At 43.8% G+C, this 25,943-nt stretch overlaps 1 protein-coding gene across 9 annotated transcripts in view; it reads right to left on the bottom strand.

The window, feature by feature from the left end:
• Positions 1–25,943, bottom strand: part of CADM1 (cell adhesion molecule 1) — a 641,657-nt gene that overhangs the window by 94,337 nt on the left and 521,377 nt on the right. For all 9 annotated transcript variants that reach the window (XM_085645728.1, XM_085645731.1, XM_085645724.1 and 6 more), the window contains 3 exons: positions 24,361–24,513; positions 21,627–21,764; positions 17,605–17,763 (listed from right to left, as the gene is read on the bottom strand). In XM_085645728.1, the coding sequence (XP_085501854.1) occupies positions 17,605–17,763; positions 21,627–21,764; positions 24,361–24,513 (450 nt within the window). The remainder of the gene's footprint in view (positions 1–17,604; positions 17,764–21,626; positions 21,765–24,360; positions 24,514–25,943) is intronic.

The following is a 25,943-nucleotide window of genomic DNA, read 5'->3' as shown; positions in this document are numbered from 1 at the left end:
CAAAAAATTGACTTGATAAGTGCATATTAATGGGGAACATTTCTATCCAGAGACAGTCCCTTACTCGTCAATCCACGAAACTCCAGACATCCCCAAAACCGCTTGTCTTGTATTTTTAACTAGATGTGGCAAAGTCCTCATGGTCAATTTCACATGGTGGCCTACCCCAATGGTCCAAAAGCGTGTACAATTATGTGCCAACGCTGCTACCCACTGAGAACACAATCAACAGCCACTCTTTATCTGGAGCGAGGGCCAAGCCCCACAGACCGATTCCTTCAGATGGCACCCCAATAAAAACAAAGGCAAAATTTACACCACCTGCTGGGAGGCTCAAAGGAAGTCCAATAAATGCCGGGTGGTGCCAAAAGAAAGCAAGAGACAGGTGAAATGCATTCAAGTCTGGTAGAGCCAGCATGGGGGGGGGGGGGGGGAAATACTGTAGAGCACAACATTCAATATCATGACTCTCTGGACATGACCCTACCCTGCTTTCACTACCGAACCGTACAGAAGAGATGCCACTATGGACCAGCTGGGTTGAGAACTCCATACCAAGTAGCTTGAGATAGGACCCTTTGCTCGTGTGCTCAGGAACTCCTAACATGGCCATGTAGTGGTGCCAGAGCTGGATACAGAGATTATCTTGACAAAACTGTAAGAGGGTTCTAGAGTTTAATGAAGAGTCGCTCGACACGACATCAAGCTGGGTTCAGAATTCTACATTTAGCAGTTCCACACAAACACACACACACAGTTAATTTGATGCTTTTTCGAACTTTGGACAGCATTACCATACACTGGATTAGATATTGGACCCATGGACACCCAGGCCTTCGCGTAAATTAAAATCTCATAAGAAACCTTCACATCATGCGGAATAAACATTAACAAGGAAAGCACGAGGCTTTGCAGGAAGATCCTGCCTGGGGTCGGAGTCAACATGTCCATGCTTTGGGAGTTCGGGCAGCAGGTGCAATAACTTGGGTGCAACCATCTATCCACCGTCCTCTGCGTGAACAGCATCTTAACGTACCAAAAATGAGCGTCCTGCTACGAAATGAGGCAAAGGGGAGCGGTTAATGCCCCAGAAAATCAAATCACGAAACACTTTGCTGAATCCGCTGCTTCTCTCACATACAATATGCAAAGTGGGGAAAAAAGGGAGCAATGCGGTAACGTTGAAAGGGGTCGACCTCACGCTGCATCAAACAACTTATCCATTTATGTGCAAAATCTCATGGCGATGAATTACCTCAGCGTTAATCACTCCGGTGCACACCGTGCAATTAATGTCTCCATTCGACCAGAAACAGTGCTCATTAAGAGAAGGGCAGAGTGTGCACATGGCTGAGCGGTAACGAAGTTCTACACCACTTCCCGGCTCAGGGGAGGCGCACAGCGGTTACCTGGAGTCCGTTAACACTGCACGTGCAGGTGGAGTTACATCAGTGCAAGTAACAGGCATAGATAAATTGCCCTGTTAAGCAAGCAATAGTTACAATAACTGGTAACGTTTAGTAGAATAGGGCCTCCTTGATACAGCAGTGCCTCCAATATGTACTTCCATTAAGTGCCATGCGGGCATAATATGCCATATTTTCAATAAAAAAAAAAACAACAAAAATGCATTGAATCTGTGGCTTGTTAAGAATTGTATGACTGTAGTTAGGTGTGCAAAAACAGTGGGTAGATAAACCGGTGAGGATTGGGGCCAGTTAGCCTTCCTGGTTTCATGAAGGTGTGGCAGCCATGTTGGAACGGGGCTGTGGTGAAAGGTCCTCATTTGGTGGATGGTAATCTTTCACCCATTTAGAAAAGTAAACCATTTGAAAGAACCCCTACTATTATTGGACGAGTCACTTTGATTTTTAGGAGGCTGAGTTGTGAAGATTATTGCATTCTGCTCGAAGAGGCTTGCTTTCTATAAAACATGAGGTAAACACTATTAAACTGGACTCGCTGATCCAATAAGTGTTCCTCCTTTGGCACAATTACAAATAAGGCTCACGGTTTTCCATTTTTACTGATTTTTACAGATAGACAGAAAATGTGTTTCCTGTCTGTATTTATTTTAAAAAGTGGAAAAATACTGAAAATGGTGCTTGTTGTGAGAGACTTTCCATGCTGTCCTTCACGATTTCCATGCAACAGCTGAGCAGATGAACAGCATGGAGAGTTAATAAAAAACAAGCATTTGCAATGCAATAGGTCTCGCATTATTAAAGATTGAGCTATTGGTGTTGCACTATTTAGCAATGCCAATAGCTCAAACTTTAATATTGCGAGACCTATTGCATTGCAAATGCTTGTTGTTTTATGGGCTTTCTATGAACACAATTTAAGAAAGAAGAGGTGGAGGTTCAATCTGTCAACAGGCAACTTCATGCTAGGCCGATCTGTTTTCTAAAGTGCATTAGTCTGCAGAAACGCAGAATCTGGAGTATTGTAGTGCAATTCTCATTCCGCGGTTTTAAGGTGTAATTTTTAAAATGCATGGTTAATTGGCAGCAGAAGGGATGTGGGGAAGAGACCCCAAAACCCAAACATTTTGTAACTCACAATCACGGCACCCGCGCTTTACTTATAACATTAAAAGTAAAGCGCGGGTGCCACGATTATACCAAAAGTAAAGAAATAGAAAAAGAATCGATTTCTTTACCTTTGGTATAATCGCGGCACCCACGCTTTACTTTTAATGTCATAAGTAAAGCGCGGGTGCTCGATTATGCCAAAAGTAAAGTGGCGCGCATCACGCCTGTGTCTGGGCACAATCATAGCTCCTCCCACAGCCTATTGGTGTCTATTACGCACTTGGTACGCGTAATAGACACCAATAGGTCATGGGAGGAGCTATGCGCGCCTCGGGCCAATTGCGTGCAGTCTTTTAGAATACGACGCATGCAAAGGCCAATGGGGGAGCTCAAAAGGAAACGCACACGCACGAGCGTGTGCGATTCCTAGGTTAGCTCACATTCCCCGTTTTTTCACCTACTAAAGGTCTCGCGACCTGCCCTAGCACTGCTGTGCAGTGCAACGCAGGTCGCAAGACCTAAAAACGGATGAGATTTCCTTAAATAGTCATATGTTAACATATATTTGTAGTATAATGCTAATATGTACCTGTGAGTAATTTGTTATACGTGCTGCTTAACTTGCTAAACTGCGATAGGCATCCATTTATGAGTGCACATTCAAGACTTAGATAATTGTGGAAATATACCATTTTACAGCTCCATTTATCCTCAAAACAAATGGATAAATACCAACAAGATGGCCAAAAGAAATATATGTATAAATACAGACGAAAATGTTAAAAAAATAAAAACCATAAAATCAGGAGTCTCAATTACAAACCTTCCTTTTATACAGATGATTTTCACGATTACCATCTTTTCATGTCTAAGAATCCTACCTCAAAACTGGCTTCCCACCACTGGATAGCAGAGCATCTTCAACCAGGTATCCAGAACACAGGGGCATAACACAGGCCCCCGCGACGCGGTGGGCCCCCAAGCTCCAGGGGGCCCCCTCAGCACAACACTCTGGCTGCAGAGTTCCTGATTGAGCCCAGAGGGGGCCCATCCACGTACCCTGCAGGGAGGCCCCCTCGAGTTTCGTTACGCCAGTGCCAGAAAAAATCTGACAAGTACACGCCCATTGCAGGGGCAACTGGTCACATTCAATAATAGTGACCCTCGGGGGGGGAGGGGGGAAGGTACATATTCTCAACACTCATCTCAGATAGGTTCCAAGGGCATTGCTTCCTGGCAATTCTATTGATCCAATACATTTAAAACATGAGAAATTTAACGGCGGCACACCCCCCATGGCATTCCCTTTTGGGGTTCCACCAATCTATTAAGTTGTGAGCTGGGCTATTTCTTTTCTCAGGGTCTTTTCTTGGGCATCCGATAGCAGCACAACACCAAAATGCACCCATACCTCACCACAATCATCTAAAAAAAAAAAACATCACCTACAGCAAGCTTGATTGCAGAATTTGATTTCTTCACTATTTAATCACGTTTTAGAGCTTAGAAAGAGCGGACAGCCGTGCATTTCTAAAACCATGTACATAACACCAACTGGGCCTGGGAGTCCGTGTCAGGAGACCAGTGACTCATATCAAGAGACCAGTGACCAGAAATACACAGAAGGGAGCTCGAGAAGCAAGCATGCAACTGTGACAGAAAATTGAGAATGAGAAATGAAAAAAAAAGCTGCTCAGTCTGTACATGTTCAAATGCATTTCTAAAGGGCAATATTCCCGTTAACATCCAGCGCACTCCCCTCCGCTGCCCGGCTACTCTGTCTCCTGACTGCATTCTCCACCCACACACATCAGCCGTTCGTTCAAGCGGCTGTAAGTGATTGTGAGGACGGCCGGCCTGCATCAGGGAGCGCGGTCAACAGAAATGCTATTTCCATTTTCCATTTCTAGCAGTGCCAGGCGAGCGAATGAAGACTGACAGGCTGTATATTCCAGTTCACCACCTTTCCCCATCACCCTAACTGTGAAAGCAAACCTGAACGTACAGGCACCCGCCAGCAAAGCAGGCGTGTCCGAAAGCGGGCGGACGGCACGTGCGGATCCAGCATCCGCTACTGCAGGTGCGCTTGCTCGCAATGTAGAGCGTTTACACGTGCGCTTGGTGTGGAGATACTATAGTCTTGAGGTTGCATACTTACCAGGGTTGTGCCTCATGCTTCATACATGATACATGGTATACATTGGACCAAAGAAATAATACTAATTCCTTTAATTTATTGCAAACACGAATGACAAAATTCATGGGTTTAGACCGGTGCAGCGTACAACTCCTCAATTGGAACTTGTGACTCCTTATTGTGTTAGGTGACGTACTACAGTTGTTCTTTTTGTAAGACCATCAGACACAACGTATTTATTTTGTGGACATTGGAATACACCATCAGACGTACTGCCTGGACAGATCCGCATCAGATTATATTTCATCGATATTCCCATTGTGCCTTGAAAAAGTCTGAGTACAGACGAAACACGTGTCAGCTAATCGTGTGCTGGGAATCTTTAAGAACCCAATAAAAAGACAAGGAATTCTCAACTGATTACTTTTTGGACTATCTGAATGCTTTACGTACCATGTGTCATTCTATTATCCTCATGCGTGTAGGAAATAGTATGACTATGGCATTTATTTAATACTTGTCCAATACTGGTTTTGGAATTACGTTATTTGGTATGGGTGTGCTGCAATAGCTTCTTTGTGTGTAAATGGGCTGATAGGGTAGTAACTTTGGCTCTCTAAAAAAAAATGACTAATTGGGCTTTCAAGGGAATCACTGGAGCCAAGGTAGAGGGACCCACTTTCTGCAGTACCAAAATGCACACAGTTCCACGAGCCCCCTAAAGATTGACAGCTGGGCCCAGGTCACCTACGTCAGTCGACTCTGGGCATGCAGCAGCATGGCTCTCGGTCCTGGTGAAATCTGAAAATGGCATATCTTTCACAATAGAGGAGGGAAGCAGGGCCGAACTAGAAACCAAAATCAGCCCTTACATAAATGTTCAAACCATACCCAGACTGGAGAAGCGGACGACCAGGGTGGAGGCATGGGGGCTTCCCACACTAAATCACATAGCACTATTTCCTTTATTAGCAAAAAATGTCACTTTAAGACCGGCATGTAGAATAAACTTGATGAATATAAAACATAGTAAATATCTCAAACTTACAAATGCACAAAAATCTAAATGCTCACCCCTCACCCTTAAACTCCCCCATTTATCCAACATTGGTTCAAGAAAAAACCCCATGCTCTTCCACCTTTTCCCATTCTTCCTTTATTCACAGCCTTTTCCTTGCATACCACAATCTCACGATCTCCCCCCATGAAGCATTCCCAAGCAGCTGCTCTAGTGTTGTTCAAGACCACATCTTTTACTCTTCACCTCCTGTGTTCTGTCCTCCCCTCCCCCCATGAGATGAATAAGCCCGCTCTAGACTGTCCACCCCCTCAAAAGACCACCTAAATAAACACAAAAACACTACAACCTGCCTTATTGTGGCAAAAATAACATTTCTCCCCCCCCCCCCCCATCAACTTTCAAAAATGTTACCATAGAGATTTAACAATTTCTGCAAAATTAATGGACCATATGAAGGAAAACAAAATGCATTCCTTCCTGAGTGGGTGGGACACAAATATTACTACACGCAATAGCACGTGCCTTCCCACCCAAAATCCTACCTATATAGCCTACCGCTAAGCCCCGCCCAAAAAAACCTTAAAACTACCTATCCTGTCCCGTTCCATTGTGCGAAGTTACCCAGGGGAAGACTGGCTACAGCCTCGCTCCCACAGGGTGCCAGCATTCTGGCCTTTTCACGTAGTATAGCGATTACTTATTATCTGGCTATGAAATCTGAGTTGTTATAGTTCAGTATTGATTGGCAAACTAATGTATGCTTCCACCATGGATTTCATAGGTGCATGCGCGATACTGTATTGACAAATTACTTTTTTTACATTGTTTGATCATGTTGTGTTGACAGTGGTGTGTTGATAGTTTTGTGATTAATAAGCTAATTTGATACGCTAAAAGTTGTTGATGCACGTTTTTAATACTGAAGATAATTCATCAGGTATTTTTCAAAAGGTTATTGAGTCACGTTTTGGTCTTCCGTCTAATGTATATTTCCCGTTTCTTTTGTTGCAGTTACTGTGATATGATTCTTTTAGTGTACTTCCTGATGGAGGACTGTATCTGAAATGCATTGGAGTTTGTGTCAATCGGTATACAGCGAATTCTGCAGTTGATAAATGCAGAATGGATGGTGACATATGCCTTTTTTAATTCAGTCAATTTTGAAATAAGTAGAATAAGTATGATAAGTTTATTTTTTTTAAATGTGGATTTGCAGCACTTAATTGGCAACAAACATTATTGCATCTTGGGGACTATTTGCTAGATAATGGATATCCGGGACGGTAAGTGCATTCACATATCTCCGGACAGAGGAGATGTCTGGAAAGCATGCTGGGAACGGCATCATAATAAAGAATTTCAATAAAGTTGGATAACCAATTGGTAGTGCAATTTTGGGAGCCTGCTTTGTTACTTTGGCTTGCAAGGTTGGCTCGTGGCAGACCCTCCTGCTTTGAAAGCATCTCTCTCTGCTGTAGCCTCCTGGAAAAATGCAAAATTAGCACATGCCAACTCACCCTTAGAATCCAGCATTCTGAAGATAATAGAATTGTGTGATTTTTTAATAGTGAAAGCTGTGTCCGAAGACCCAAGAATGCTGCAACTTACAGCGAAAGCACACATTGCTGAAACCCCAAGAATAAGGTGGTTATCAGTGAAAGCACACACGCCTGAAATCCTAAGAATAAGGTGGTTCTCATCATCAGTGAAAGCACACATGCCTGAAAAACCAAGAATAAGGTTGTTGACAGCATCAGTGAAAGCACACTCACCTGAAAACCGAAGAATAAGGTGGTTCAGAGCACCAGTGAAGGCACATACGCCTGAAAACCCAAGCATAAGGTGGTTTATCATCATCAGTGAAAGCAGACTCGCCTGAAAACCCAAGAATAAGGTGGTTCTTATCAGTGAAGGCACACATGCCTGAAAACCCAAGAATGAGGTAGTTTTCACCCAAGTGGAGGCACACGTTTGAAACACAAGGATGATGTGGCTTTACTCATTGGTGAAAGCCGACGTGTGATCACACAAGAGCAGTGTTACTTTAACACCTCTGAAAACAAGCATGCCCGAAGAGCAAAGATTGGGGTGACTTTGTATCTAGGGAAAGCAAGCAGGTCTGAAGACCAAAATCAGGTAATAAGTGGTGCTGACCAAGAAGCCTAGGTGGATACGTTTACTTTGAGTGCTGCCACGGCATTGGTTTCTCTCTGTTCTGTTGTAGGAGAGCACTAGATGAAGTGGTGTTCAGAGCAGAATCCTCAGACTCTAAGTACACCATAGGCAAGTCTTGGCTATACGGATTCAGTGTGTCAGGAGTTGGGGAATGTTGTTGCGTGTGCAAAAACATATGAGGGTTTCAAGGGTGTGCACACAGACCCAGTATTTGAACACTGGATCTCTGGGAACGGACACTGCAGGGGAGTGTAGTAGCAAAGGGACACCACAGTACAATATACAACTCTGTGGCGTAACGCAAAATTATGGTTCCACCTCATAACTAATGAATGGCCCTGGAATCATCCATATCTCAGATATTCATTGACCTTGGGCTGAATGGGGAACACCTTAAAGGGCTGCACCCCCGCACCACGGGGACCTGTGTTACGCCCCTGGGTCTCTGTTGAGAGACTCCAGTAAAATTTGCCAATGGGTGCAATACCACCACAGTGAGGTCATTAATATCGACATACAAACACAATGCATTCACTATATCATTAAGAGAAGTATGTTATTAATATTGATATGCACTTGATACATAACTTGTAACATAGTGGCTAGATTGGTGTAGTGGATGCAATATTTCCATGTGATAGAACACATGCAATATAGTGAGGAGTACAGGCCCAACATGAGGTCTCTGAAGAGACACACTGTAGCGCAGTACTGCTAAACAGTGGCTGTGGGGAGCAGCACTTCAGAACAACATCGGCACGTGGGGGCTTATGTGGAGAGACCCTTCAGTAAACTATTTCATCAAGTGGCATCTGGGGACAGACTCAGCAGTGCAGTGTCCCAGCTTCTGGGGAAGACATTACAATATCCCAACATTGATGGGTGGGGAGAGCCTGCCAGGGTAGGGGTTGGGGTGGGGTGGGGTGAGGGACTTCAGTGAAGTAGCCTATCGCAGGTAAACTGGGAACAGACCCAACAGTACAATATCCTAGCATGGGTGTGTTTGGGGGGAGACTCTGCGGCACAATAAATGCACATGGGTGTGGGGCTTCTGTGAAGAGAGAGAGAGTTCAGTAAAGTGCCTCAACAGATTAGCATTGTGGTGGAATACTGCAGTGCAGTATTCAAAGATTAGGGTTCAGGGGAGAGATCCTGCAGTTCACTATAACACTGGGGGAAGGGATCTTCTGAAGAATTCTAAAAAAAGAGGCTCTGGGTAAGAGACTGCACTGCAGTTCAGTATCCTAGCATGAAGTGGGGAGGAGGGGTGGTCACTGGGTAAGTACCCTGTGGTGCAATAGCCTAATGCCAGTGTCTTATTTGGCGTTACGGAGTGCACTCTCTTTATATGGGGGGCATCTAGGGAGCCAAATGAATATAGTAAACTCACAAAGGGTCGCTGGGGGAGACAATACTCTATTACTTAGAATCTCTGGGAAAGGTAGTGCAGAATAGTTTTCCAACATGCGGTGCTATCGGAGAGATTCCAGGGTACAATCTTCTAACAAGAGGAATACGGAGAATGCTGCAGCATGGTACCTCGACATGGGGGTCTCTGGGAGGCAGTGCAAGTCAGAATCCTAACTTTGCGGTAGAGGGGTGGCAGGGGAACCATATTGAGGTTAGCATCCAAACATCAGGGTGTTTTGGAAATGCAGTGCAGTATCCTAACCTTAGGGTGGTCTGGGTGGGGAGGGTCAGTACATTAGAGCCACAAAGAATCTCGGGGAGATGCTCTACACAGCAAACACAAGGAGATGATGGGTTCTACCCAGATCTGTGATTGGGGGTGAATGTCTGAAAAGTTTCAGCGCTTCATCCATCATTGTTCTTTAGCTCACTTCGCCACCTCAGTTCAGACGCAGCTATATACAAATCAGTCTTGACCCTTTGCCTCATGGGAACAGTCCAGTGCAAACTGCCAAGGCAGGCTTTCCCTGAACCGGAAACACGCATCCTTTGAAGAGATGCTCTACACTGCGTATCCTATTATGGAGAGTCTCTGGGTGAGATGTTGCAGACCAGAATTCAAATTGGCGATGTGTCGCTCAAACTGTGCAGTACCATGCCTCAACCGGAGGGGGGTACTGGGGATTCAATACAGTCAAGTATCCCACCACAATACTCATCCAGTATCCTGGCATGGACGTCCAAGGGACAGACACTGCATTAGAGCACTGTAATATGGGTATTTGTGGGAGAACACCGCACAGCAGCACACTACCTCATTTTAAGGCACCCCGGGGGGGGAGAAACCATAGTATAGCAACCTAACACAGGAGGAAACCCTTCAGTGCACTATTCAAACACAGCAGATGCGGTGGGAAGGCCAAGACGCGCCAGTATAACATCTTAACATGGGCCTAAAGTGAAGCCACACTGCAGGATGGTATTTTAACACAACTACATTGCTGTAAAATAGATTAATATGCAAGTCTAAGGGGCAGGCATACTACAGTGACAGGGGTACAGCTGGGTATTCCAGTAGCACTGACTTGTACCCTTGGGGTGCATGGCTAAGCATGCGGTCTCATAGTATACATTATGGGTTTCTCATTGTTGCACATGGAGACACTGCAGCTGTATGGGGCATGTGGAAAGACTCAGTACAGCAATATGGGGTCTCTGTATGAATTCCTGGCATGACTGTGGAGAAGCACTACTTTAGCGTACTCAAAGTGGGGATCACAGACAAGATATTAGAGCAGGGCGAGCTTTAGCGCTAGTGGCGCCCGGTGCGAAAATCATTTTTGGCGTCCCTGCATCCCATGACCGCCTCCTCGGATTGTCTAACTACCACCAGGCAAAGGTGTTCTTCATGTCTACAATAAGTTATTGCTAAACACAGTGCCCCTCCCTGAGGTCAGCGCCCAGCGCGGCCGCGCCGGTTGCACTGCCCTAAAGCCGGCCGTTTAGAGTAAGCCAAAAATGGACCTTCAAGAAATGGCACACTGCAGTTCAGTATTACATTAACTCCTGTAAGACACTCCAGTACAGTGGCATGCACATGTTCAATAGGAAGTTACACAGCAGAACCCTTGCGTTTGTGTCCAAGAGGAAGACTGCAACTCAAAGTGAGGGTCTAGGCGAAGACTTGCTACAGTGCTGCAGTCTAACAGGGTCTCATGAGGCCACACCGCTGTTTTTTGGAGATTCAGGAACAAGCAGTGCTGCACAAGACACAACATGGGTTATACTTAGGCCACACTGCATTACAGGATCCCAACATTGGGGCGGTCAAAGAGGGCACGCAGCAGTACAGTGTTTGGGTATAGGGGGCATCAGGGGAAAAGTACCCTACATTGCAGTATCCAGAACAAGTGTTTTAATGTAACAGCGTGCCCATGGACAGCGCCTGGATACCCTCACGGGTGATACGCCACACTATATAAATCCTAAAATGGAAATTTAGTCTCCACTGAAAGCACACTCTGGTGCAGTACCTTACTGTAGGCCCTAAAGAGAAGGCACACTGCAGTGCTATACCCAAAAATGGGGCATACAGTGGTTCAGTATTTCCAGATTGTGGGCAAATAGGGGCATACAGCATCCCAAATTCAGCAGGGTTTTCTGGGGTGCACACTCCGCTACATTATCCCTATTACCCCAACAAGGCGAGCTCTAGGCAATGCAGCATAATATCCCAACACTGGGGGTGTCTGAAAGAAACTGCAGTGTAATAGCCCAATATCTGTTTGAATGAATGGAAACTGCAGTACAGTATTGTGTTGTAGGGTCTCAAAGTCATACTGCAGTACTGTAACCGAACACAGGGGCACAGAAATGCACAGTATTCCAAGATAGGGGGTCTACACTACAGTAAAAAAAAACATTTGCATGATCTCGGAGAAAGGCCCACTGCACTACAACATCTTGACACGGTGGTTCCAGGTGAAGGTCCACTGCAGTACCGAGATCTGTGGCGCCCAGGGCCAGTATCCTGGAATAAGACCTAATGCAGTTCTGTATATTATTGTTGTCTCAGAAAAAGTGCATCACAACATCCCAAGTCGTTTCTTTCCCCGAGAAGGCACACAACAATATCCTAGGATGGACGTCAAATGAGACGCCACACTTCCACAGATGAGCCACCCCCCACAGCTGCCCCCTGCTGGACTCTTACTGCATCTCATTTGCATTAGTGCTCATCTCCCCTGGCCCCACCTACTGCCCCCCACACACTATTTTATGTAAATCCGGACTCGCAAAGGTACCAATGCATTATTGAAGCTAATGATGCCCTACAAGAAATGTTAATGTCTATTAAGTTTGCATAAATGAATTACACATTAGCAGAGACGCAGGGAAGTCTGCCACCTGCCAATTTAAGCAATATCTGATCTTTTCTGTTTTCCAATTACAGGGACATTACTTCACAATACTTTCCATTTTATGAAAATTGCAGGAGGAAAAAAGGAGCGTAACGGAGCGAAATAATGAAGCAGATGAAATGAATTAAGTATATTTCAGTCTGTTTTCACACATTCTGGGTAGCTATGGTAATTTGCAGTTAAGTGGGCAGCGACAGAAGAATGAAGCAGTGACCCCAAGTCCCCCGTAGACTGCCCAGTGATTAGGGCTGCACAGGGGTGCCAAGAGGTAGCCATTTGAGGGGGTCTAAATTGAGTTGATTAGCCGTTTGCTGCCCTTTATCTGCAAAATATATATATATACATATATTTTTAAAACACCAGAGCAACTAGGAGACAAGGGGACAAGGGGAGGACAGGGGTATAATAAGTATAAACATTAGGGTCAAACCAGGTTATTAGAAATTACTATAAAATTGGAAAACCGCAGGAGCGGCTCCTCTGTAATGGGGGAGAAACGTCGCCCCACTGGTCAAAATCAGTCACAGAAAAATAAAATGATAATAAAACTATAATATCATTGTATTTTTCTGTGACTGGCTCTGGCTGGCAAGCCTGTGTAGGACAGGGCCGGGCCATGAAAGGGAGGAGTGGTGGGCACTTAGAAATGCGCATGTTAGTTTGGCCTTCCAAACAGACATGCACACTTCTATTTCTCCAACCCAGCTTTGTTTACAGCCGGGTTGAAGAAAAGCCGCAGGCCACTAGGCACTGTTCGAGTGGCAGACAAGGCCACTCAGACCAATCCGGACGTTGCTTTCATAGCATGAGAGCAGCGTCTGGATTGGCTGGGAAGACTGTGCTTTCCAGATACTGTGGGAGAGAAGCACTGAGGTGGCTTTTTGCGTTTGCCACATGAACAGGTCTGTTTAAATAAAAAAAAATGTTTTCCCTTCATTCCCCATACTTCCCTGCCCCCCCCCCCCCACTCCCCCACTTCCGTTCTGTGGCGGCCACCACTGGAAGACCGTGGACTAAACAATCTATCCTAAAATTCAATGAATGTGTGCTAAGTTGTATAATGGGTGAGACCGCATGTATCACAACAATAATTTATGTTCAACAAAGTATTCAACAACAAATGATACTTGGGTACAGTATAATAAAATTACTTTTATAAAGAGCTCAGTGGTTTAAGTGGTCACAGGATGCTGGCGAGTAGAAAAAAAGTGAGCAATTGAGAAATAATGGCGATAGACAAAATAAGGAAAAAAGTTTAGACAATATATAAAAGAGCATCCTCTAATAGTTTTAGGCAAATTAACAGTGAATACGCTCGCTCCTTAGAAGCCAGTTTGTTCTGATAAAGTTTTTGTGCCAATAAGTTTTGAAGGAGTTTCGACCCCAAAGGGAGTTAAGAGGTCATCATCAGGACAGATGAATAGAGGAAGCACTATATAAAGCCTGTAATAATAGGAGTATAGAGCAATTATTGTATGGTTCCAAGTAACTAATGTATAGTTACCAATTATGCTATGGTGAAGGTCCCTGCAAAATATTTAAAGGTAAAAAATTGAGAACAGCATAAAAAACTATTTGTCACGAGAAAAGTGAGGTGGAGAATATGGGCCCGAAGTGCAAAAGTGAAAGGCGCACATTTGTTAAAAAAAAAAATAATTAAAAAAAAAAAGCTTTTCTGGCATATGGAGCAAAAAAACTCAACTGATGATTACATCTAGGCAGAAAGTGAACAATCTATAGATAAACGGCCATGAGATTACAGCAGGAGTTAGGAAGAGATATCCATGGCAATGGAATATAAAAGTTGGCGAATAATAACAATTACTTGTGGCAAAAAATGCAAATTACCATAGCCAGCTGCATGTCTGTGCGGGGAAGAGCACAGTGGGCCCAAGGAACTGGCCTCAAAGCAATAATCAAAACAACCAGGCATGAGAAAATTATGCCAGAACTGGATGGAGGAAAGGAAATTGACCAGAAGCAGACATCAGTGGCATGGGGTCTGTGGTTGCTAGCATGTGCGTGAATCAAACATGGCAGCAGTACTGATTTAAGGGTTCCCATGGTGCCCTGAGATGTCTGGAAATGGTCCCAACTCCATACAGGAAATGTATGCTAGGTTAAAAATTTCTATTGAGAGTCAATCATGGATTATACCATTATGCAGCTTTTTCCCCATGAACTAGCATCTCCAAACCAGCGTACAATAACAGGGACGGGGGCTCTTTCATGTCTTAGCACCCTGACTCACAAAGAAACATGTTTTTCAGCTAATGAGAGGTACTGAGAATAAAAGGAGTTGTATGCGCATGAAAACAAGTTACTCCCTTGTGAGGAACCAGGACAGCTTTGCATAAAACATGGGGAACGGGGGCAAAACTGTGTAAAGGGAATCTGTGGTATGTAGGAGATTGTTTTTGCCACACATGTGTCACACTGAACAGGTACAAGTTTGTAGTGTCCCTACAGAGTGTACAAAATGGGAAAAGGGTAGCTTTAACAGACGTCTTAGTCCTCAGAAAAATGGGATTGTAGTGCACTAGTCAGCCAAGAATTTATACGATGGTTACTCTGCTGGATGAAACCAGGAGCAGCGAGGTTGTTCTCTCACCAGTACAAGTTTCCCTTATGTCTCAAACAGGGCACTTGTGTATTGTTGAAAGATATTGCAAACAGTTCAAGCTCAAAGGTGAACAACTGGAAGGTGGTTGAGCTGAGCGCACACTGGGTGTTTGTCTTAGAGCATAGGTTCAAACCTTGGGACAGGCCTCTTGGGAGGTGCGACTTGGTGCCAGGGAGTGGTTAATTTGTAAAAATTTAAAGGCTCTCATCAGGAGGCAGCTGGCACCAGCCAATTTCTCCTGTTAGGGCTGCCACAAACAGAACCAACCACTAACCATGAAAGTGGGGAGAGGATGTGGCATAAGGGCCAGAGTTGCAGACTTAGGTGCTGAAGAACCAGGTTCGAATCTCAGCGTCGGCTTAACATCCTATGATTTTTGGAAAATCACTTCATCTCCCGGTGCCTACCACAAATGAATGTGACCTTAAATGGTGCTCATGAAAAACACGGCTGTTGATTAAGTGCCAAACAACCGGCTCAAATTAAGCACTGGTGTCAGGGAAACAGTCAGACTTTGGTCAATAGGAACATTTAGACAGCTCCTTGAGAACACAGACAGACATCATACTGAAATAGTGTTGTGTTTTTAGAGAAAGAAAGGAGTGGCCATAAATTCTCCTCTAATTGGCAACCAGTACGTTTTTTTGGTCAGTCACTTCATGGCTGGTAGAATGTGCCAAATGGAGCCCTCCAAAACACCCCTGGCGTCTCAGCCTCTCATTTCAGGATCACTCTAAAAACATGTATGGTGACAATTCGGTCAACCTCATGTAGGCAATCATGTATTTGACTGGATTATGAGGGATAACTGAGCTGAAATGTTGGACTCGTTAAATCTATTCGGGTCTGGAAAGTGAGTGATCCCATTTACAGTTAGACACCATTAGCCATTCCTAGACTTTTAACCAACAGCACATTGCACTTTAGGGCTTGTGTGTTGTATTTAACACTGTAAAGAAAGTATAAAATGTCCAGCAAGCCAAATGCTTTTGACAAAAAGCACTAGGACTGGCTGGAGGTATCGCATGACATGTTCCCTGTAGTCAGCTGGGTTTAATATTCTGAAATTAAAGGAGACACTGAACAACAATTTATGGATTTATTATTCTTTTAAGCACTATAACGCACCTTCTACATTTTGCACCATTTGTTACCATATTTCTTTTTTAATTTCACATGTGTGAATTATTGTGAAATCAAACAAGACCCTCTAAGTGATCAGCTGGCTTTCTTCAACCCTGCATATATCTAGTGTAAACAACTGAAAACACTATTGCACATTAGTTTGGTCTTTTCCTTAGAAAGCGTATTCGCAGACGCAGAAAATGATTGGACGGGTTAAAGCATTTGATGCTTTGAAGATTAATGTGAGAACATAATTTTGCCAATTCGGAGGAGCCTGATAACATTATTGTACACAAGATGGGGAAGGGGCCAGCAGTAAAACATTTGATGTCAACTGCTCTACAGTATCGGGTGTACTTCAGAGGAACACGACTGTAGAGAGGTCTGGCAGACTAGCACAACCCCCCTTTTAAATCCTGAAATTAATCCTAATCCAGTTTAGTGGGTTAGTATGCAAAACTTTCCACATTAATTTAAATATGTCAAATAAAACAAAAGTAACTAATAAAGAGATTCCTCATAAAATGATTTGTTACATTTGTGGTTAAGATTGTGTCCCCTCCAGAATCTCTCATGTAACATGGTTTCCACTTGGGTCTATCTGCATCTCCATCTGGAAAGCCTGAGCGACTGTAGGTGCCACCGGCGATAACATTATGACTGGCTGTACAGTGCTGCCCAACACATTGTGGGTGTCTACACACAAGGAGCACTTTTACAGTAGCACACTTCATAACTACAGGATTTGGTGCAAGGCTTTTGCTGGGCACAAAATCACAGAAAAGTAGGAAAGCAGACTTGAGTTAGTACATTAAAATATGCCTACAAGGCTTCACCATGACGCCAAGTTATTCACCAGCCTGTTACGGCACTGTGGTTCTTTCCTTGAAAATTAATGTATTATTTAATATTGCACTGAATACCACACTTCTGCCACCTCTAAGGTCTGAAAATATATGGTACGGTTATCCAGTTTGTTAATGATCATGGTGGCAGCTAACACATTACACCTAATATCGAATATAGCCTTATAGAATACAGCAGAGGGATATCACAACCAATAAAGGCCTGGTCCAGCCAGCTTGGGACTTTAATGCCAGAGTAGCCCAGCTACGGAGGGCTACAAGGCTATTAAGAACATTCTTCCCCTTGAGGACAGAATGTTCTAACAAATAAAGCTAAGGCATCATGGTGCCCAAGGGGGCTTGAATTCCCTTGGGTTCCATGAGGCCTTTATCCACAGTAACAGCTGTGAACGACAACATTGCAATGTTGGAGCTCCGGGCTTCTACTGGCCATTAAAATCCCAGAGCACTCCATTGTTTTCATTGGAGCGCCCAACATTCCAATGGTCCAATATCTTAGAACGTCCCTGATTTAAGTCAGGACGGGTATGTCCTACAGCCATCCAGCATCCTCACAGGTCCTGCACCTAATCAGAAAAGGAGCTAGATTTTAAATCTGAACCTTGATACAGTAATTAAAGTCAATATAATCCTTCATACTCACATGTAAACAGATAATTAATACACTGTCTAGTGCTCTCTGTAAGGTTAAATGGCATTTGTCAGGGATCACGGCCTTCTGCAGAGGCCACAAGTACAATAATCTGACAGATTATGCAAGGCATGTAAAAGCCATCCATTTTCAGTACTCACACTGCACGCTCAGTTTCTGCTGTATCTGTAGGTCTTGCACTGCTGGATGGTCCACTAAGCAGACCACAGACACCCCATCGTCTTCGCGGCTGACTGTCAGTGAGACCCGACTCGTCACCAGGGACATCTTCTCCTCCATTGGCTTTGTGAATGACTCCCCTGTAGGTAGAGAAAGGATCCAGAAATGACCAACTCCACCAAAAACACCACGTGGAAGTTAGGGGCTCGCAACACCATGCACAAAGTTGCAGCTCAGAGCTACAATTGCCCTTTAGCCTAAAGCGAAATGTAGAGACAAAAGGATGGAACATTGTATCAGAAAGGGTGACAGAGCTTGGATAAATTTATCAGACGAGTGTCATATCTACAGACAATGGCTTTGCTGGCATTAGAGGCTTTGGTCATGGCTCAAAGAGACAGTCAATATTCTGATGTCAGTTTCGGCTGGACTGCTGCCTTGGGGAGAAGTGTCGAGACTGATTTGCATATGGGTGGGCACAAACTGGAATAGCATGGTGGGCAAGAAAACGATGGATTTAGGCCCACCCTAGTGAGGATACACTGAACCCTAGCATGAATGCTAGATGATTGGTGGTTGACCTACTGTAAGATGAGGCCGTTTCATTGGCATTAAGAGCACTAAAAAGACCACTCAAACAAAATTTGGAAGCACACCGCTTTAAAAGGTATTTGATATCAGCACAAAAGATAAGATAGATAAGTTGGCTCTGCTACACCTTGTACAAAGCTCTCTCCCATAACCGCAAATACCAGCGCCAGACAGCGAAGGGCTTCTATAGCTGCTTAATACAACTGTGCACAATTTTTAATACACATTTAGGTGTACAGCACACATGGGCATAGCTGCTTCCCATATGTGTGCGCACACCATCTGTTAAAATAAATTATCCAAACATTTTCATTCAATGGACCAGAGGCTGAGGGGAAGGGTGAGAAGATAATGGAAAAGAACCGACAGACTTGAAAAGCTGCCAGCACACTGAACACCATAAAACTGGGGGTCTGTCTCACACCTCATCGTCCACCACATTGCTACTCACTGCGCCACATAATATGATAACCACAACTAAAAACACTTCCAACATAGGATCACAAAATAAAGACAACACCCTTCCAACCACACAACCTATATGGCTTTCTCATGTAGGAAAGTACTATATAAATGCTGCACTGTAATACAATACAGGCCTTGTGTAACCGTTACCATAAAGGTAAGTATATCTTGTCTATGTCCAGATTCTCTCCCACTTCCATCTTATGATTAGGTTCCAAGAGAACAGAACCAAGAGAGAAGTTGGCACTGGAAAACATTAGGTCTAAGCAAACTCTTCATGCAGAACATGCCTGCCATAGTTACAATGCAGCAGGAGGAAGCCCCAGGAGTGTATGAGTTTTAAGCACAGTATTTTATATGAAAAAGTTTGGCAAAATGAAATTTATGAAAATAAGAAAAATTTAGGAAACAAATCATGCAAAATGAAATGAAAATGTAAAATAATTCTTTCTGGGTCTTTCCACATTGGATTAAGTCCATTGATTAATGTAGATAGGTTGAGCGCGAAGTGTTATTATTGAGAATGGAAGCATACCACGACATACAAATACTCCTATTTTCTGCATGTTGTTTACCACATAGATATGTGGTAATTAATTTACTTTTGTCGCTACCATTAGCCGCCTTTATTATGATTGTGCAACAATATCATTGCACCCTTCTTTTGTCTTATGGTGACTTGTCAAGACACTGTTTTTCAATCTGTGCTGCCTTTTGGCTGTGCTTAATTTGTAAAACAAAAAATAATAAGTGCTAGGGCCCTTGTCAGGAGGCCACTACAGCTTGCACCATGCAATGTCCCTGTCAGTGCTGCCAATGCCGGCACCAACACAACTCCTAACCATCACACTGCTACAAGTGTGACAATTCAGACTGTTTCAGGCTGCCAAAGCTAAAAGAATGGCTTGTAGGGCAGGTATTAGCCATTGTTAAAGAATGTTGAATTAATAATTACTGTTGTACTCATTTCTCAATTGACAGACAGCACGACCTCATGTGGTAGACTGTCATAAGTACCGGTGTTGACAATTCGTGCCGGTGCCAAGCAACTGAAACCACCGGCTCAAATTAAGCACTGCCTTTTGGAACCATTTAACCTAAAAGTCCTATTTTCAGTCACTTTGGCAAACTCCTGAAATATCAGGCAGTATCTTTAGAGGTTGACCATGCAATGCAAACAGTTTGAATGGAGCCCTGCAAGTGTCCCACACTCGTTCTTGAGCATTTATTCATGTTGGTGGTGGGGAAGCTTTAAATTGAAGCTTGGGAATCCTTTGCAGAACAAACCAGGCAAAACAAAACCCAGCTGACAATATTATATTCCACATGGAAGTGCACTAGTAATCTCTGGCCATGAAAAAAGAGTCAACAAAGCTTCTCATTGTAACCAAAATCCAGCACAAAGTACCCAGGGGGTTTCTATTACAGGCCCCACGGAGAGCAGAGGATGGTTGGCCCTGTAGTCCTACTTTCATCAAGGGCCCCTAACCATCTATATACCTACTGAGGTCCACTCATACCTGGCTCTTGAGGCACCTCTGATTGGGTAAGTATTCCCTGCCTGTTGCATGCCTAATAATTTTACAGTGCATGCCGGATTTAATGTTCTAAGAAATAGGTCGATGGGGGGCTTTGGGAGTATTAGATTAGCAAAGCAAACCTGCCTTGACGAATGGCTCTGACCATGTTCAGACAGTAGAGTAGGCAGAAACATGTTGACACCATAAGGATCACAGGACCATTAAATCTTAATTGCCCCTTAACATAGTCTATTTTAACTTTTCCCATCCACCCCTCTAATAAAGGGAAACCTTGCGAGTGGATGAGGAATATTTACTATTCGATCCCCCGGCTATTCATATACAAAGAGCTCCCTGGTATTTGGTCAAGCCCACCCTGAGCTTTAGGAGTTAGGGTGAACCAGATGATGAAACATGTCACTTCTAGAGTGAGGGTTAAAAAGAAAAAAAAGTATTTTTTCTTTTCCCCACTTTTCTTTGAAGTGGTGTATGGTTGGGACACACTCCATATCTTTCCTCGTTTGGCAGAGGGATACTCTAAATTTTGAATTGTATTATCCCAGGAGAATGTATCCCCGTATCTTTTGTTTCACATAAAGTTCTCACCTGGTGAACAGGTCTTCCGACCTTTACACCGTAATTTAAAGGATCTAGAGAGAGTAGCCAGCCAAAAGAGAATCATTGCTTAATGATGGGACTCAGAGTAAAAGCTTTTAAAGAAACCACTGCTAGTGAAATGAAGTCTATTGAGGTTTATTAATCTTAACAGCGGTACACTAAAATACCAAGAGTTTAAGATCACAGTAACTGGATTAATTCATCTTCAGCTGTGTAAAGCCCAAACCAGTGCCCTAGTGCTATTGTCCAATCTCAAAGGGGGATGTGATGGAACATCTCAAATTAATAGCAAGGATCTTCAAAAAGGACTGACTTGTTCACGTACAGGAAAACAAACTCAATCAGTGGTAGATCCAAACCACGTTTAAAAGTTTAGAGCACAGGGCACCACTGTTAGGAGTCAGAATATACTCCCTCATCAGTCAGATGACCAGAACCTGATTAATGACCTCGAGCACGTGAAACTAAAAGATGAAGTAGATCTGTTTGGACCAATTGGTTAAATGGCAGACAAATATGGGAAAGAAAGCAAGCAAAAAAAAAAAAAAATCAAAAAAATCAACCCAACGAAAATTAGCGCAAAAAGATAGATTGGAAGCAGAGAATCATTTAATATAGATATTGTACAGTTACAAATGTATAGATATAGTCTGGTGCAAGAAAGATGGGAGATGTTTAATGAAAAAGACCTAAATGATGTGTGGCAAAGGGGCCTATCAATGGAAGCAGTAACCGCCTCATTTTTGGCAAAGGGACACAAAGAATCAATAAGGCAAGTACTGGAGAGGCCTAGGAAGAGAAAGACCTACCCTTTAACTCTTTGTTGCCCTTCAGCCATCTAATGTCCGCAGCAGGCTTGCCACCCATCGCCGTGCAGTTCAACTCGATCTCCTCACCCTCAGTGGCAGTGTCCTTTTGCGTGTTGATCACCAACGTCTGAGGAGGAACTGAAGTCAAAATACAAATAAGGTCAAGATAGATTAATACTGTGAGTCAAGGAAGCAGAAAATACAGCCCAAAAAGTTAGTAACAAAGTCAGTCAGCAATAAACTCATCATGGTTGGTCGATAGAGATACACCAGAAAACAATACAATACTTTACTCATAGCACGTGGGAGGTATTTCCTTGACTTTCACTAGTCACCACCCCCCACGATCCCCTCCCCCAAAGCCCCAAGCTCAATGAATGCTCCAAGTGTAAGACTTTGTTTGGAACCACCAGGTGTGGTGTCAAGTGGTCCATATCCTCTGTCTAGCACTGTACCCAGGGATCTCTCAGAATAGATTTTTTTTTCTGGTGGTCTGAAATCCTGTATAAGGCAAGATGAAGTAATTAAGTTAATTCTGCAGTTTATCCCTGCCCCTTTCGCTCACAGTGGTTAAAATGACTACGAATGCTGGTGCCGGTTAGTTAGTTTAAAAAAAAAAAAAAATACATTTATAGTGAACATCCCATATTTCTGCAGAAGGTTATACAATGGTATTTTAATGCACTCCTTTGTAGACATGTGATTTTCCCTAATACAAATATTGAAAACAAAAATGAACACAGAGGTTTTGGTCACAGACAAGTAAACAAATAGTGCAGAGGTATAGGGGATACTACGCCCTCTGTGGCCAGACCAGACTCTTCATGGCCACCAGGGTCACAAGCCCACAGCTACCATCGAACCAAGATCCAAACTATTTTCCAGCTGGCAGTGGTGGCATATCCACTGGACCAGACTTGTGCGATGAAAGGCGTGAACTTATTTTGATTCCAATGACCCACCCTCAAGTCCAGTACTCAGTTTTGACTGTCAACATGTGACACTATCACAGTGAGTCTGACTGTCTTCCAACCAGTTAAAGCACAGGCCAAGAAGATTCTTCAAGAATGAGCATGGGAAGCAAAACAACTGACCAATGAGAAGAGGGGATAATAAACTTCAACCTTCCATCGCGCTCCCTGTCCCAGGACGTCTGTGTGCATTCATCAGCTTCACAACAAACAGCAGCTCCCAAATGATGCACATGATGCACGAATTGTCACTGTGACTCAATAATAAACATCTTAAATATGCAAAACATGCAGCAATTGGCAAAGTAGATCGTCTTGGGGTAAAGGGCTCTGAGGATCTGTAATTCTAGAGTCTGACTCCATTTTGTTCTGTGCCACCATTTTGTGTTGCCCTCACGTAGGCCTATGAAGGTAGCCTGGCAAATAAAGTGGCCTGGCCTTCTTAGTTCATGTATACATTAACTAGGTTTCTTTTTGACTCTGAAATGAACTGTAAGAAACTGACCTCTGCACCTGAAACTGACCCGCACCTGAAACTGACCCCGCAAAGCCAATTTCCCTGATCGATCTTTGTCCGAGATTGCCAATCAATGTTCAGGACATCGTTAACTTTTAGTTTCCTTGCACATGCCTTATCCTGTTCAGCACCGTTACCGTTTCTTTTTTTATGTTTCTTCATTACATGGGTTATGCTTTCAATTATAGGTTTGTCCGGCTTGTGGGGATTGAATTTGGGACATTCCTAATAATTAACTTGGGTTGGGATACTGTAAATTGAGTTTATGTGATACTGTTTAAAAATTGACCTTATTGGCTAGAATTTTGTGCAGTGGGTGTACATTTATAATGTGAATATTGGGTATAAAAAGAGACGTCTCGCCTTAGTAAAATGAGCAGTCTCCTGAGAATTTACACCGTGATGTATTTCTAGGATCACTGTTACTAGCTGCAGCTAATAAACTTGGTCTCTGATGCCATCCAGAAGTATTCCGTGTCTCTGTATACCAAGACAGGTGAACTCGAAGATCTTAGGCGTGCCCCTGACGCCGCTGGGTTAAACCCCGGTTCTTCAGCACAGTAGAAATCCAAGAGTATCGAGCCAAGAGAAAGACATCAAGCTTTGTTGACAAATCAAACAAGAGACATTTGCATAGTCAATCTAACATGTAGAGGTAAGTGGACACGCTGGTCATGACATGCATGCATGGCATATGGGTTTTGAGAGTAGGAACATCGTCTTAGAAAACACACCGAGCAAAATGGAACGAAGATGTAAAATTGTAAAAGTATCTACAATAGGTATGCAGTTCCTACACAGAATAGAGAGTAAGAGAGAGCAGGGTAACAGGTCGGACTCGTCAGATCAAGTGGCTCACGGAGATTGGATTGATCAGAAGCTAGAGTCCCAGATGGGTGTCATGCTTCATCATTGGGCAGCTCCTCATTGGGCCAGCTCTGAAATGCCCCAAGGGCACCTCGAGGGGCTCTTTGCAGGAGACCTTTTGAAGATATTCAAAAGCTGTAAATTTCTAAAATTGTAAAAGACTTTAGATAAATGACACTAATAGGGATGAGAATAGGTTTCCAATAATGCGATACAAAAGAGTGAGGAAAGACAGAGCACTTTCAAACATTTAATGTCAACATAGTGAACCTTAAATTACAAGTCATGCCATTCTCTACTTCACCTGGGTGAGGAGCCACATGACGCAGCAAGGGCTGGGTCCCGGCAGCTGACAAGCGCATGCATAACTACTCCTTACCCAGCACTGTGACCGTGATGATCTCTTCCAATGGGGGGTCCGTGTAGAGCTGGCAGAAGTAGTTCCCCTCATCGTTCAGCGACACGTTGGACAGGGACACCCGGAGTTCACTGCTGGAGAAGTTCACCAACTGAAACCGATTGTCCTTTAAAGCTGAAGCATATGAAAGAATAGGGGAGAAGCAGGTCAGACATCTTGGATACTTGGTTAAGGCCATAAGTCCCTAGGGGAAAAAATGGGCGACGGACTGCACTGTTGGTGAGGAGGTGCCTTAGGAGGCAGAAGTGCGGAAAGTAGTGGTGGTTAGGAAGGTGGGTGCAGTGGGGGTAATGAAACTTGAGGGGGGGCCCCCCTGCAAACTCAGTCAGGAGGTCTCAGGCCAGGGTACTGTGCTGAGGGGGCACCCTGGAGCTCAGCCCCCCGCACCACAGGGGCCTAGGTTATGCCACTGAGTGGCTAAGAGGGAAGATGCCCAGTAAGGTTACTCTGCAATGTTTATCAATCAGTGAAGCCACATTAAGAGACTGAGATCCCAACAGACTCAATGTGGCATTCAGGAGAATTGCCACCAGGCTAGTGCCTGCGAGACCATGCCAGAGTATGCAGCTATGATCTTAATCTATCCCAGCCCCAGATGTTTGTCAGAGGAGAAAACCGGCTAGGGATTACCCTTTTTTACCAATGGTCTATCTGCAGGGCCGGCCTTCTGCTGACACAGATGTTTTATTCCCAAATGTTGCTAGCATCAGGAAATGCTCTGCTCAATCTAGACCCAACTGGCTTATCAGAACATTCCACCAATCACCACCGTGCTCACTTCAAACTACACAGCTGTACATCAGACCGTTTTCAATTGGGTCTTGTTGGGGCAAGCATGACTCGTGGGGTGGTCTTTCCCTTCTGTTTCTCACACTTGCACTTTCACAGATGTGCACAATACTGCATTGGGCAACTCAGTGTTTTAAGGAATGAAGATCGAAAGCTCAGATGTGGAGTGTTACAGAATAAATGCTAATGCAATAGACCTAAAGTAGGTTTACTAGCCCCTGCAGTTGAACAGTTGTTCATCAGTGCATTCTGCTGCCAGCAGTAGGTAGCAATGAGGACTATTTAGGACTAGGAGTCCACAGACTTGCTTTCCAAAAGGGGCTATACATAGGAGCTCTAGTGTTACGAGACAATGGAGGGCCAAATTATGTGGCAGCGTTGACTAAATAATGCATCAAAATAAGTCAAATTATATGGCATAATGTGGCACATTCTGCGGCAGTAGTATTTCACTATTTTATTTCAACACACTACTGCTGTCTAAGCAAACGTTTCACCCCATTATTACCTGTTGAACACTTGAATAAGGCAACTAGCAACTCTAAACTGACCACATAACTTATACAAAGGGTATGCACTTTTTCATTTTTAGCAAGTTTTAATACCTTTTAATCAATTTGGATCAGAAAATGCGGTTGAAATGTGTAAATGAGGCAGCTGATTGGGTATGAGCAGGACCACTAGAATTATGCAATTGTGCGTCCACGGCTACTTGCGCCTAATTATAGACTTGCCGCATTTGCGACAATTCATAA

Source organism: Triturus cristatus, chromosome 3_1, assembly GCF_964204655.1.
Source record: "Triturus cristatus chromosome 3_1, aTriCri1.1, whole genome shotgun sequence".
Classification (NCBI taxonomy): Eukaryota; Metazoa; Chordata; class Amphibia; order Caudata; family Salamandridae; genus Triturus; species Triturus cristatus.
Note: the sequence above shows the minus strand (reverse complement) of the source record. Positions and strands in the feature narration are given on the sequence as shown.